The sequence below is a fragment of the Sander lucioperca genome, chromosome 19 (assembly GCF_008315115.2).
Source record: "Sander lucioperca isolate FBNREF2018 chromosome 19, SLUC_FBN_1.2, whole genome shotgun sequence".
Classification (NCBI taxonomy): domain Eukaryota; kingdom Metazoa; phylum Chordata; class Actinopteri; order Perciformes; family Percidae; genus Sander; species Sander lucioperca.
Genome location: NC_050191.1, coordinates 30,998,703 through 31,013,702, shown reverse-complemented (window position 1 = coordinate 31,013,702; position 15,000 = coordinate 30,998,703). Strand labels below are relative to the sequence as shown.

At 42.7% G+C, this 15,000-nt stretch overlaps 1 protein-coding gene across 1 annotated transcript in view; it reads right to left on the bottom strand.

Moving 5' to 3' along the window:
• Window positions 1–997: 997 nt before the first annotated feature.
• LOC118493903 (NACHT, LRR and PYD domains-containing protein 12-like) overlaps window positions 998–15,000 on the bottom strand; it is an 81,709-nt gene continuing 67,706 nt past the window's right edge. Inside the window, exons 8-10 of the mRNA XM_035995736.1 lie at window positions 13,868–14,041; window positions 8,960–8,966; window positions 998–1,009 (exon numbers count right to left, since the gene is read on the bottom strand). Of these exons, the coding sequence (XP_035851629.1) occupies window positions 1,004–1,009; window positions 8,960–8,966; window positions 13,868–14,041 (187 nt within the window). The 3' untranslated portion in view covers window positions 998–1,003. The remainder of the gene's footprint in view (window positions 1,010–8,959; window positions 8,967–13,867; window positions 14,042–15,000) is intronic.

The window sequence follows — 15,000 nt, the reverse complement described above, 5'->3', positions numbered from 1 at the left end:
CTCATACAGAACACTAGTACTCTCATACAGTACACTCGTACTCTCATACAGTACACTAGTACTATCATACAAAACACTAGTACTCTCATACAGTACACTAGTACTCTCATACAGTACACTAGTACTCTCATACAGAACACTAGTACTCTCATACAGAACACTAGTACTATCATACAGTACTCTCATACAGTACACTAGTACTCTCATACAGTACACTAGTACTCTCATACAGAACACTAGTACTCTCATACAGTACACTAGTACTATCATACAGTACACTGGTACTCTCATACAGTACACTGGTACTCTCATACAGTACACTCGTACTCTCATACAGTACACTAGTACTCTCATACAGTACACTAGTACTCTCATACAGTACACTAGTACTCTCATACAGTACACTAGTACTCTCATACAGAACACTAGTACTCTCATACAGAACACTAGTACTATCATACAGTACTCTCATACAGTACACTAGTACTCTCATACAGTACACTAGTACTCTCATACAGAACACTAGTACTCTCATACAGTACACTAGTACTATCATACAGTACACTAGTACTCTCATACAGAACACTAGTACTCTCATAGAGTACACTAGTACTCTCAGAGACCACTAGTACTCTCATAGAGTACACTAGTACTCTCATACAGAACACTAGTACTCTCATAGAGTACACTAGTACTCTCATACAGTATACTAGTACTCTCATACAGAACACTAGTACTCTCATAGAGTACACTAGTACTCTCATACAGTACACTAGTACTCTCATAGAGACCACTAGTACTCTCATAGAGTACACTAGTACTATCATACAGTACTCTAGTACTCTCATACAGTACACTAGTACTCTCATACAGAACACTAGTACTCTCATAGAGTACACTAGTACTCTCATACAGTATACTAGTACTCTCATACAGAACACTAGTACTCTCATAGAGTACACTAGTACTCTCATACAGAACACTAGTACTCTCATAGAGACCACTAGTACTCTCATAGAGTACACTAGTACTATCATACAGTACACTAGTACTCTCATACAGTACACTAGTACTATCATACAGTACACTAGTACTCTCATACAGTACACTAGTAAGCAGCTAAATGACATGTAATGTAATATAATATAATGTAATATAATGTAATGTAATGTAATATAATGTAATATAATGTAATATAATATAATGTAATATAATATAATGTAATATAATATAATGTAATGTAATATAATATAATGTAATATAATATAATGTAATATAATATAATGTAATATAATATAATATAATATAATGTAATATAATGTAATGTAATATAATGTAATATAATATAATATAATGTAATATAATGTAATATAATGTAATATAATGTAATATAATGTAATGTAATATAATATAATGTAATATAATATAATGTAATATAATGTAATATAATGTAATATAATATAATGTAATATAATATAATGTAATATAATGTAATATAATATGTAATATAATGTAATGTAATATAATGTAATATAATGTAATATAATATAATGTAATATAATATAATGTAATATAATGTAATATAATATGTAATATAATGTAATATAATATAATGTAATATAATGTAATATAATGTAATGGTTGTGTTCTGTCAGTTCTGATCAGAGTGTGTGATGTAATGGTCTTCAGTTTAAGGTGAGACACTACAGGTGAATAGGCTAAATTTTTTAAATAATAGATATCTCCATGAAACTTCCTCAGTTGATTACTTACACAAGTATATAAAAAAATGTATTACAAGTTTTTGAAATGTTTATGTTTAATTATGCAAATTAGGCATTTTCTCATTAAATATGCGTTATTTTGCATATATTTTCGGTATATAGATCTGAACATATGATAAAGCCAGGTGCAAAATTCTTTTTTCATTTTGTTTACACACAAGATATAAACAAAATTACAGAGGGATTTCAGGATATCTGCTTTCATATAGCCTTCAGAATACTACTAAGTGTATAACTGGAAAGTTTGGTGTACATAGGTGCTACATAGGCTGAGATGTTTCTACTGGAGAATGACAAAAAACTCATTTAAAGATTTAAATAGTGGAATTTAATACATTTCTATTGGAAAAATTGCTCAAAAACAGAATAAATGCTCAGGCCCTTAGTGATAATAATATAGAATATTTCAGGCTCATGAAAATTGATTATTTAATAAAATGGCAGGCATATAAGGCCTACAACTGCAGTAACTTAATGAATTAACATTGGCGTATCATGCACAAAGTTGCAGACAAAACCCACGCTGGACAGTTGTATGGACACAGAACAAGACCAACAGTAGCTGTAACAGCTTTTTAAAGTCTAACTGTCCATTCAGCACCATATGTATTTTAGCTGTGCTTAGACTCTAGACCAGGGTTCACCAACACGGGGCCCGCGGGCACCAGGTAGCCCCCAAGGACCACATGAGGAGCCCTCAGGCCTGTTCTAATAATGAAAATTGAATATTGATATTATCTGTTTCCCACCTTCTTAAGTCATTGTTGATAATTATTGATAATGACAAATCATTAACGTGATCAGTGTGTTCACATAGATGAGTATCATTAATCATTAATAATCATATATAACTAAAGGCAAACTGAGCAAATTAGTTATTTCAGAAGAGCGTATCAAACTGGTAGCCCTTCGTATGACTCAGTACCCATGAAGTAGCTCTCAGTTTCTAAAAGGTTGGTGACCCCTGGTCTAGACTATGTTTAACACTGGCAACTGTGACGGCCTCAGCTTTCGAGGTCCTGAGATTATCAGTTTCTCTCATTGAATTGACCGTCACAACTGAGCTCTGAAGCCACAACTTCTCCATAACAGAAAGCATCAGAGGCTCCTTCATCAAGGTGGAGATGGCCATACTGCTGCTGCTCCAGAGATAAGATAACTAACCAGAACCAGTCCTCTCAGTCAGCTGATGGTGAAGATAACTAACCAGAACCAGTCCTCTCAGTCAGCTGATGGTGAAGATAACTAACCAGAACCAGTCCTCTCAGTCAGCTGATGGTGAAGATAACTAACCAGAACCAGTCCCCTCAGTCAGCTGATGGTGAAGATAACTAACCAGAACCAGTCCCCTCAGTCAGCTGATGGTGAAGATAACTAACCAGAACCAGTCCTCTCAGTCAGCTGATGGTGAAGATAACTAACCAGAACCAGTCCCCTCAGTCAGCTGATGGTGAAGATAACTAACCAGGCTCCCATCAGCACTGGTTCATAACACAACAGAACAAAACTAATTATGAATCATTCAAAAGACCAATATTTAGAACATTGGAGAAAGCAAACAAAGTAGACTAAATTATTATTTGACAGATTATCTTCACACTGTCAGAGATACAAAGAAGAGACGGATCCTGACTAAATACAGTCTCAGTGACCACCAGCTGGGTCAGACTGTCATGGACAGCTGTCATGAAGTGTTTTGTTTTGTCTGTTTTTTCCCTCTCCCCCTGTTTTTTTCCCTGTTTGTGTGTCTGTCCGGATGTGGAGCGGAATCTGGGTCAAGGGGCGTGGCCGGGCGAGCGACCTGCACGGCTGCTGGCTGTTTTCCATCGCCGCCGCTCAGCTGTGAGGGATTCACATGATTGCGGCTGCAGCCTTTTATTCCGGCTGGAATCTGCATTCGGCGCCAGATCGTTTAGTTTACCACTGTGGTAACTTGGCTCTCCACAACCTCCTCGTTTTGAGATTCTAAGTCTGTGTTTGTTCCTCGAGCTCTGAACTCACCTGCTCTCTTTGTTCGTCTCCAGATTACCGGAACCTCTGCTCGCCGTTTGCTGCAGCCCTCGCCTCGCATCCGTGCCACCATTTCCCTGGATTCCCGTAAGCCCGCTACAGCTCCTCGCCCCTCTGCTGTGCAACCCTCAGCCTGGCCCCTGTGTGTATTCGGACACGACACCCTTCCTCGTCCGCTGCTATCCGGACCACATCGCCAGCTCAGCTAGCTGGTCGTCCTTTGTTTGTTCAGTATCTCAGATTAAAGACTCTTTGAACTTATCACCTGAGTTCGTGTTTGTGTGCCTCTATGTGCTGGGTCTAAGACGAAGCCTTAACAGAACGATCTGGCCATGGACCCTATAGAGGCATCACACACGGTCAAGGAAGATGGCGTCCAGCGCGCCATCCAGTCCCAGGGAGCTTTATTAGGACAGCATGACCAATTAATCCGTTCACTCCTAGAAAATAACCAGCAATTACTGAATCAAGTCTCCAAATTAACCACTGAAGTAGCTAACCTGTCTGCCAGTAATCTTCCTCTCCCCTCTCCTCAGCCCCCCAGACCTTCGACAGTCTCCGCCGATATGACGACGAGCCTGCCTCATCGGGAACCCCCCGTTTCATCGTCCGAGCCTTTTTCTGGAGATCTAGATAAGTGTCGGGGATTTTTGCTTCAGTGCATACTGATTTTCCAGCAGAGACCACTATCGTTCACTACTGAATCCTCCAAGGTACATTATACACTGGGGTTGCTGAGAGGGAGAGCGCTGGCTTGGGCAGAGGCAGTTTGCTCAAATCAACAGCTAGATGGATTTTCTTTTGCTGATTTTTCTTCTCAGTTAATAATCGTTTTTGACCACCCTGACCATGCTGGTAATGCGTCTAAAAGACTGTTAAATCTTAGACAGGGCACGGGCAGTGTGGCGGAGTATTCCGTGGAGTTTTGGACCCTAGCCGCTGATTCCAAGTGGAACGAGGAAGCGTTACAAGGAGTGTTTATCCACGGGTTAAATGAATCAGTCAAAGATGAACTCTCATCTAGAGATGAACCTAGTGACCTGTTTTGCCTTGTTTCCTTGGCCATTAAATTGGACAATAGGTTACGGGAGAGGCGCCAGGAAAGAAACAACCGATCACACAATGCTGGACGAGCCTTTACGCCCTCGACCTCCCGGACCTAACCGCCTCGTGGACGCCCCACCTCGTCACCAGACCCCCTCACCAAGCCCCAGGAAGAGCCCATGCAACTGGGTCGTGCTCGGCTAACCTCTTCGGAGCGGTTGCATCGCCTCCAGGCTGGTGAGTGTTTGTACTGCGGGGACACTTCCCACTTTCTGGCTAAATGTCCTAGGAAACCAAAAGATCAGGCTCGCTAGTGAATGTGGGTCAACTAGCGAGCCCAGAATTAGATCCTGAACCCACTAGCCCCAGACTTCAAATCCCAGCCACTCTCCAATACCAATCCTTGTCACTGTCACTGTCCATTCTAATTGACTCCGGTGCCGAGGACAATTTCATTAGCCAAGAGTTAGTTAACCAGACCGCAATTCCTATTGAGCCACTCCCAAGACCCCTTCGAGTCACTTCCCTAGACGGACGCCTCCTAGCTACAGTCACTCATCAAACTGTACCCGTTACGTTAATCTTGTCGGGCAACCACCATGAGCAAATTAAGTTAAAGATTATGACCTCCTCTACCACACCTCTCATCCTCGGTTACCCTTGGCTTAGTCAACATAATCCTAAGATCAATTGGATCCGTCACGCCATTCATGGTTGGAGTGGCCACTGTCATTCTGTGTGTTTGGGCTCAGCTGTGCCTCCCAATCCGGATAACCCTGTGCGCCTGATAGACCCCCCCGATCTTTCTTCAGTTCCCGTTGACTACCATGACCTGGTAGAGGTTTTTAGTAAGGACAAGGCGCTCTCGTTACCCCCCCATAGGCCTTACGATTGCGCCATCGAGTTGCTTTCTGGAGCCCCTTTTCCATCTAGCCGTCTGTATAATCTGTCCCGTTCTGAGAAAGAGGCTATGGAGAAGTATATTGGTGACTCATTAGCGGCCGGCATTATCCGCCCTTCTTCGTCCCCTTTGGGAGCAGGGGGTTTTTTTGTGGATAAAAAGGACAAGACTCTGCGTCCCTGTATTGATTTCCGGGGGTTGAATAAAATAACTGTGAAAAATAAATATCCCCTGCCGCTGATAAACTCGGCGTTCGAACCCCTTCAGGGTGCCACTATTTTCTCCAAACTAGACCTTCGCAATGCCTATCACCTCGTTAGGATACGCCAGGGAGACGAGTGGAAGACTGCATTCAACACACATCTGGGTCATTTCGAATATCTCGTCATGCCATTTGGACTTACCAATGCTCCCGCAGTTTTCCAAGCATTGGTGAATGATGTTTTGAGGGATTTTTTGGACCGTTTTGTTTTTGTGTATTTGGATGATATTCTCATTTTTTCCAAGTCTCCAGAAGAGCACGTGACTCACGTGCGGCAGGTTCTCCAGCGCCTTCTGGAGAATAAACTGTATGTGAAGGCCGAGAAGTGTGAGTTCCATAAGCAGTCTGTTCCGTTTTTGGGATTCATCATAGAGAAAGGACAAGTCAAGGCGGACCCCGACAAAATCAAGGCGGTGACAGAATGGCCCACACCGTCAACCCGTAAGCAACTCCAACGTTTTCTGGGTTTTGCCAACTTTTACAGGAGGTTCATTAAAGACTTCAGTCGGGTGGTCGCTCCTCTCTCAAGGCTCACCTCCCCCAAAGTGCCTTTTCTGTGGTCCACTGAGGCCGAGCAAGCTATGGGTATGTTAAAGAACCTTTTTTCATCCTCACCTGTGCTTATTAACCCTGACCCTGCATTGCAGTTTATTTTGGAGGTGGACGCTTCGGACTCTGGGGTGGGAGCCGTCCTCTCCCAACGCTCCCCTTCGGATCAGAAGCTTCACCCATGCGCCTTCTTCTCTAAGAAGCTGTCACCCGCCGAGAAGAATTATGATGTGGGCAATTGCGAGCTACTGGCAGTGAAGCTGGCACTAGAGGAGTGGCGGCACTGGCTGGATGGGGCGGAGCAGCCGTTTGTGGTCTGGACGGACCATAAGAACCTGGAATTCATCCAATCCACCAAAAGACTCAACTCCCGCCAAGCCCGATGGGCCCTGTTTTTTAGCAGATTCAACTTCACTCTGACTTTTAGACCAGGGTCCCGTAATATTAAACCTGACTCTCTGTCCCGCCAGTTCTCGACTGCTGAGGAGACTGGTGAACCAGGAACTGTTCTGTCTCCCTCCTGCGTGGTGGCAGCGGTCCAGTGGGAGATCGAGTCCCTCGTCCGAGCAGCTCCAGCCTCGGACCCTGGATCCGGAGATGGACCACCGGATTGGCTTTTTGTACCAGAGGCGGTTCGGGCTCAGGTACTGCACTGGATCCACACCTCTCGCTTCGCCTGTCACCCAGGTATGCAACGAACTTTGACTTTGTTAAAAAGACATTTCTGGTGGCCTGGGATGGAATCAGATGTCCGGGCGTACGTCTCGGCATGTGCAACCTGCGCTCAGGGCAAAGCATCCCATCAGCCCCCCTCGGGTCTTCTTCAGCCTCTGCCGGTTCCCAGTCGTCCCTGGTCCCACATTGCTCTGGATTTTGTGACCGGTCTGCCTAAGTCTGAAGGTAATGACACTATATTGACCATCGTGGACAGATTCTCTAAATCTGTTCACTATATAGCATTACCTAAATTACCGTCTGCCAGTGAGACTACGGACCTCTTAGTCCAACATGTATTCCGTCTCCATGGAATACCTGTGGACATCGTTTCAGATAGAGGCCCACAGTTTATTTCTCGTGTATGGAAAACGTTCTGTGCTGCTCTCGGTGCATCTGTTAGTCTCTCATCAGGGTTTCATCCTCAATCCAATGGACAGACGGAACGAGCAAATCAGGATTTGGAGGCGTCTCTTCGTTGTGTGGCAGCCCAACATCCGACTTCATGGGCTAAACACCTTCCCTGGATAGAATACGCTCACAACTCCCTCACCACCTCAGCCACTGGCCTCTCTCCTTTCGAGGTAGCCCTGGGCTTCCAGCCCCCCCTGTTTCCTGCTCAAGAGAGAGAGTTGGCGGTCCCTTCTGTTCAAGAGAATCTTCGTCGTTGCCGTAAGGTTTGGAGTGATGCCCGGAAAGCCCTACTGCGGACCACCGAACGGAACAAGATGGTCGCAGACAGGCACAGGACCCCTGCGCCCCTTTTCCAACCTGGGCAGAAAGTATGGCTCTCATCTAGGAATGTCCCTCTTCGGACTGAGTCCCGAAAGTTGGCGCCTCGATTTTTGGGACCATTTGTGATCGAGGCCATAGTGAACCCTTCCGCGGTTCGGTTGACATTGCCCGCGGCGATGAGGATACACCCAACCTTCCATGTCTCCCAGTTGAAGCCCGTCTCCACCAGCCCTCTGTGTCCACCAGTGGATCCCCCGCCTCCGGCTCGCCTGATTGATGACCACCCTGCCTACACGGTACGGCGACTCATGGACGTTCGTCGGCGGGGAAGGGGTCTGCAGTACTTGGTGGATTGGGAGGGGTACGGGCCCGAGGAGAGAACTTGGGTTCCCAAACGTTTTATCCTGGACCCTCAATTGATCAGAGACTTCCACAGTGACCACCCTGATAGGCCTAGTGGGACGCCGGGTGGCGACCGTTGAGGGGGGGGTACTGTCATGGACAGCTGTCATGAAGTGTTTTGTTTTGTCTGTTTTTTCCCTCTCCCCCTGTTTTTTTCCCTGTTTGTGTGTCTGTCCGGATGTGGAGCGGAATCTGGGTCAAGGGGCGTGGCCGGGCGAGCGACCTGCACGGCTGCTGGCTGTTTTCCATCGCCGCCGCTCAGCTGTGAGGGATTCACATGATTGCGGCTGCAGCCTTTTATTCCGGCTGGAATCTGCATTCGGCGCCAGATTGTTTAGTTTACCACTGTGGTAACTTGGCTCTCCACAACCTCCTCGTTTTGAGATTCTAAGTCTGTGTTTGTTCCTCGAGCTCTGAACTCACCTGCTCTCTTTGTTCGTCTCCAGATTACCGGAACCTCTGCTCGCCGTTTGCTGCAGCCCTCGCCTCGCATCCGTGCAACCATTTCCCTGGATTCCCGTAAGCCCGCTACAGCTCCTCGCCCCTCTGCTGTGCAACCCTCAGCCTGGCCCCTGTGTGTATTCGGACACGACACCCTTCCTCGTCCGCTGCTATCCGGACCACATCGCCAGCTCAGCTGGCTGGTCTTCCTTTGTTTGTTCAGTATCTCAGATTAAAGACTCTTTGAACTTATCACCTGAGTTCGTGTTTGTGTGCCTCTATGTGCTGGGTCTAAGACGAAGCCTTAACACAGACAGACAGGTCAGAGAGAGAGACAGGCTCAGTGACCACCAGCTGGGTCAGACAGACAGGTCAGAGAGAGAGACAGGCTCAGTGAGCACCAGCTGGGTCAGACAGAGATACACTTCCTCCTCCACGGGGAAAACTATCTTCACTAAGAGATTTACACTTTGGAAAAATAGCCAAAAAAAGTTAAGACCAGAAGAGAAGCTGGTAGTTCTCCTAGGAGAGGTGACAGCAGCTCCACTGACAGCTACATATGGATCTGCCTGCTACAGCCTGAGGGACTCACACCACTTAGGATCCCAAAATAACAGATCTGTTTAGTAGCCTATTATATAGTAATTATATTATACAAAACTGTAACTGTTGTGTAATGTAATTGTTTTGTAATATAGTGTGTTGTATCGCGATCAGTACAGTGTGGTACATATGTGACAAATATTTAATATATGACATGTAGGCTATGACTTTCTGTAAACTGCTTAGAGAGAGAGAGAGAGAGAGAGAGAGAGAGAGAGAGAGAGAGAGAGAGGGAGGGAGAGAGAGAGAGAGAGAGAGGGAGAGGGAGAGGGAGAGAGGGAGAGAGAGAGAGACAGAGAGAGAGAGAGGGAGAGTAATTGTATGTTTTGAGCACAGAGAACTATATTTTGCAAGCGCATTACATTGCATTTTGAACAGAAATGTACACTCGCAAAAAACAATTCAGTTTGAGTAAACAAAAACCTATTTCGTGCACAATAAATGTATTTGCATGTCTTTCTCTGCTCGCAGGTAGACGCTGCTGCGCTCCGGTCATGTCTCCCTCGCTCTCAACCTCTTCTCTCTACGCACTCAACTCTAGACACGCTCGCTCAGATTTTCACAGCGTTACAAGTGTGCCACAAAACCAACCAATCGGAGAATCAAAAGGTCAATTCTGATTGGCTGTTCGTCTCCAATTAGATCGCAAGTAGCAGGAAACAAAAATCTAGGAGGAACAGTCTTTTTCAGTTTACACCTGTTGGTACAGCAAATACTGACTACAGTGGAGCTGTTCGACTAATGTTACTGGATTAAAACACATTTCGGTCAGTATTTTGTATTATTGACTTATATCACAGAAAAGTCTTAATATTTGTGTGTACTATAATGCCGTTTTTTTCTTTGACTTATATCTCCTTGTGTGTTTAACCTTAGTTTGACTCATCCTTCACAAGCAATCTAGCTAGCTCACACACTGCAGCCGCCATGTCCTCTGAACAGGCTTCGCAGCGCTGTAACTAGCTAAGTTAGCTAGGTCTCGCAATGCGAGACTGAACAGCAGTAGACCTGTCACACTATAGCCACATGTAGCTAAGTAGTTTTTAATACTTTGGTTACATTACCGTATTTTATTAACCTGAATTATGTTGCTATATTAGCTTGCGAAGGAGCTATCCGTTGCTAACGCTAATTTATCTCAAAAAGCAGAAACGTTAGCTAACTACTGCCAAGATATGATTTCACTAGAGACCAGAGAAGACTCGTGAAGTGTTGTCATGTGTTTACGCTGTCTTACAATGAAACCATATCTTGGCAGTAACATTAGTTAGCTACTGCTTTTTGACATACATTAGCTAGCTAACGTTAGCGTTACCATCGGATAGCTACTTTGCAAGCCAATAAAATATATAGCCTTGGCAAACAGAATTAAGGTTAATAAAACACGATAACTATGTAACCAGTATTACAAACTTCTTACAAATGGCTGGATTGTGACGTTTTAGGTGTTCGGATGAATACGTTGGATGCATAGCTGGACTTTATCCATGCTGGGCTAATGTTAGACTGCTTGTGAAGGATGACGTTAGTCACACAGAGATATGTAATTCAAACAACGGTATTGTGATTAACACAACTATTAAGGCATGTCTGTAATATACCGGTCGGTCAATAATATAAAATACTGTAGATCAGTGCTTTCCAACCCTTCTGGTCTGAGGTTCCCCCCCACAGCCCTGTCATATAAACTCACATACCCCGCCCTATCAATTCCCAATGTATTCATACTATTTATCATATTAAAGTGAATATTCTTACATTTTCATGCAATTGAACTGTAAACATTTAGGTTGGTTTGGTCAGAAATTCTACTAGCTAGCTAGGCCTTTTACTTGAATTGTGGTTAATGTTTCAAAATTCATCCATTACTTTTAGCTAATCATTTCAACTGTTAGTTAAGTCAGTAGGCCACTGTTAGCTGTTTATTTCTACCATTGATTACTTCGCTATATGTTTAAACATGTGTTGAGCTGTTTTAGCTGATATATTGTTTTAAATTAATCATAATTCAATTATTTTAATTAGTTTAGCTGCTCCACAATCTTTCCAAGTACCCACTGGCTACAGCAGAGATACCCCTTGCTGGGGCATCACGGCAGGTGTTGCGTCAAAGACTGTTTCCCTGTAGATGTCTTTCCTGCTACTTGCGATCTAATTGGAGACGAACAGCCAATCAGAATTGACCTTTTGATTCTCCGATTGGTTGGTTTTGTGGCACACTTGTAACGCTGTGAAAATCTGAGCGAGCGTGTCTAGAGTTGAGCGCGTAGAGAGAAGAGGTTGAGAGCGAGGGAGACATGACCGGAGCGCAGCAGCGTCTACCTGCGAGCAGAGGAAGACATGCAAATACATTTATTGTGCACGAAATAGGTTTTTGTTTACTCAAACTGAATTATTTTTTGCGAGTGTACATTTCTGTTCAAAATGCAATGTAATGCGCTTGCAAAATATAGTTCTCTGTGCTCAAAACATACAATTACTCGCTCAGGAATGTGACACATATGTAACGCCATAATTTTCGGCCGTTTTCGACGCACTTCTTTCAACATTTTGAGCTACCGCGGAAATGTCAGAGCGCGTCACGTGACGATTCTGAATGAATCACGTTGTCAGAAATTGGCATCAGCCAATGAGATTGCGCATTTTGAGTTAAATCCCCCCTTTTACTTTCACGATTGGTTGCTGATAAAAAGGAAATGACCATATTTGGATCCGACAGCATTGTAGAGGAGAAAGAGAGCTTTCCAACGGTATATGTGACGACAGGGTGCAGACAGCGATCGCGGAGCGGCGCGATGATTTAGAACGCCAACTTTTGTTGAATTTAGGTGAAATCTACCGCCGCAAACAGACAAAGTGGAGTAAAATAAAGACCTAAATGTGTATTTCGGACTTTATTTCACCACAAGTCTGAAAGAAGACATGTTATTGAAGTCAAATAACCCAAAATCTCAAAATTGACCAGTGAAAAAAAAACGATGTTTTTGCCTGCCGTGCTGCGCCTTAAAGAAACGTAATACGTCTCCATAGCAGCAGGCGGCGCTGCTCTGTATTGTTTCCATTAACAGTCTGATTATTTCCCAGAAAATGAGAACCGGCAGCTAATTGGACGAACGCGTCACGTGGTTCTTTTTCCTCCAGAAATTCTCAGCCAGACTGTCATGGCGGCTAGTTCAGAATACGATCTCATATTGGACTAAAATAGTTCACCGAAACGTGTTTTTGAAAACATTTGAAGAGAGAAATAGGCCGTGCAGCTGCTGAATCTGTCTTCATTTCAGATCTACAAAGGTCAGTTTTTGTCAGTCCGGTCCGGTCAGTCCGACAGCACGGGACACACTGAACAGACTCGAGTCACCGACCTCTCCAGACGGTCAGACAGCTGATTATCAGGCTGGTGTGTCAGCGCCCTGAAGCATATTTTGTCTGTAATTCATGGCTTTCAATAGAAATTTCCGGAATTTTGCCATAAAAATCTTTAAAGGCTGTTTTCTGAAAATGAGTTTTTTCTCACACTCTGAGTGAAGAATCTCCACTTCTGTAGCACCAACATCCACCAAAATTTACAGTCATATTCCTAACTATATTCTGAAGGTTTTTACAGAGGCATTAGTTGATATGTCATTCTTGGCCTTATTTATATGACATTTTATGCCTAAAAATAGGGCGGAAATTCATTTTTTAAGGCTATTGGCAGTATTTTCTGATTTACTGGGTAACAAAAGCAGAAATTCATAATCCCCTCTTTGAATGTCTTTTCATTAAATATATCAACAAAATGCAGAAAGAATTTTGAACCTTGTTTTTTTCAATGGTCAGATTCTTCGCTTCAAAATATGTACAAATTAATACATATTTAATTAGATATAGCCTAATTAGCATATTTAAACATAAGATTACAGAAGACTTGCAATACATTTATTTCTCCTATTCATGTGAGTAATCAACTGGTAAAGTTTCATGGTGATATCTGTAAGTTAAAAATGTTGCCCTATTCACCTGTAGTGTCTCGCCTTAACTAAAAGGTCTATCTCTGTAGGGATCCATCCCATAATGTTGTCAGACACTTAGAATAATAATCTGAGTCTGTCAGCAGCAACAACAGAACTTTTAGTGACTCTAACTGCTGCTGAACATTAGTCCTGTAGGGTTACATTACAGCTTGGTTCTGGTTTAATACTGGACCAGTTTCACAGATTGTTGTTCCATCAGACACTCAGACACACAAACATTAGAAAATAGAGTCCAGGTTGAAAAACACCCAAAGTTACCCTTTAACAGAGATGAAAATATTAGAAACCACTGGTCTTAAAAGTTTATCTGATTTTACACTAAAGTCTGATCAATTTAAGAGATTTTTCATTTTTAATTTCATGAAACTACCAAACCACTGTAAGACTTTACAATCATCTTAATACTGACCTGAGGGTTTCCAGTTTACAGTGTGGACTCTGAAGTCCAGCAGAGAGCTTCTTCACTCCTGAATCCTTCAGGTTGTTGTTACTCAGGTCCAGGTCTCTCAGACTAGAGGACTCAGAGCTGAGAACTGAGGACAGATCTTCACAGCTTCTCTCTGACAGATCACAGTAACTCAGCCTGTAAATAAATGTACACAATTAACAACATTGTTCTTAATGTTAAATGTGTCTGAGAGCCAGGTTTTTAGTTATGTAATCTTTTTATTTTCTCTGCCTAATTATTTTATTTTTATTTTTTATTTGTTTATTTATTTATCTCCAACAATCAACAATGTTGCAAGACATAAAAACATAAAATAAAACACAAACAATCAGAATCTAACAACAAAAAACAAAATAAAAATATAAAGGATTAGTTTGAGGAGGAGCAGGCAGAAGCAAATAGCTTATTTGGTCCTGCCCCTTATTTCACAAAATCATATTATACAAAGTAAAATAAATATGCAAATACAGCATACAATCTTTAGGTCTCACGATAATTTACAACAATACAATAATATACAACAATACCTTTAAATTACAAATTCCAATCCTTTATTTCAGTTTATTCTTTTCTGTATTGATCAAGTAATGATGTCTTTAATCTATTTTTGAACTGAATGATATTATGGCTCTGTTTGATGTCATTGTTCAGTCTGATTGTCTAAGAATATTTGTGTTGATCAGTCTGCCTTAAAGGGTAATTTTGGGTTTTTCAACCTGGACCCCATTTGTGTTTTTGTGTGTAAGTGACTGATTGGAACAACAATCTTGTAAATTGGTCCAGTATTAAATGAAAACGCTGTAACCAGCAGCTGTGACCTGAGCTGCAATGTAATCCTACAGGGGAAATGTGCATCGTCAATTTTGTCCACTAAAAGTTCTGTTGTTGCTGCTGACAGACTCAGATTATTATTCTAAGTGTCTGACAACATTATGGGATGGATCCCTACAGAGATAGACCTTTTTAAAACCTCTTTAAGACCTTTTTGTTTAACCAGAAAAAGCTCTGCTCTGTCTCCACTAGCACTAAACCCACCAGACTCCATTTAAAAAACTATACTTTTAGCGTGTATAGAGCCAACATATCTTCACATG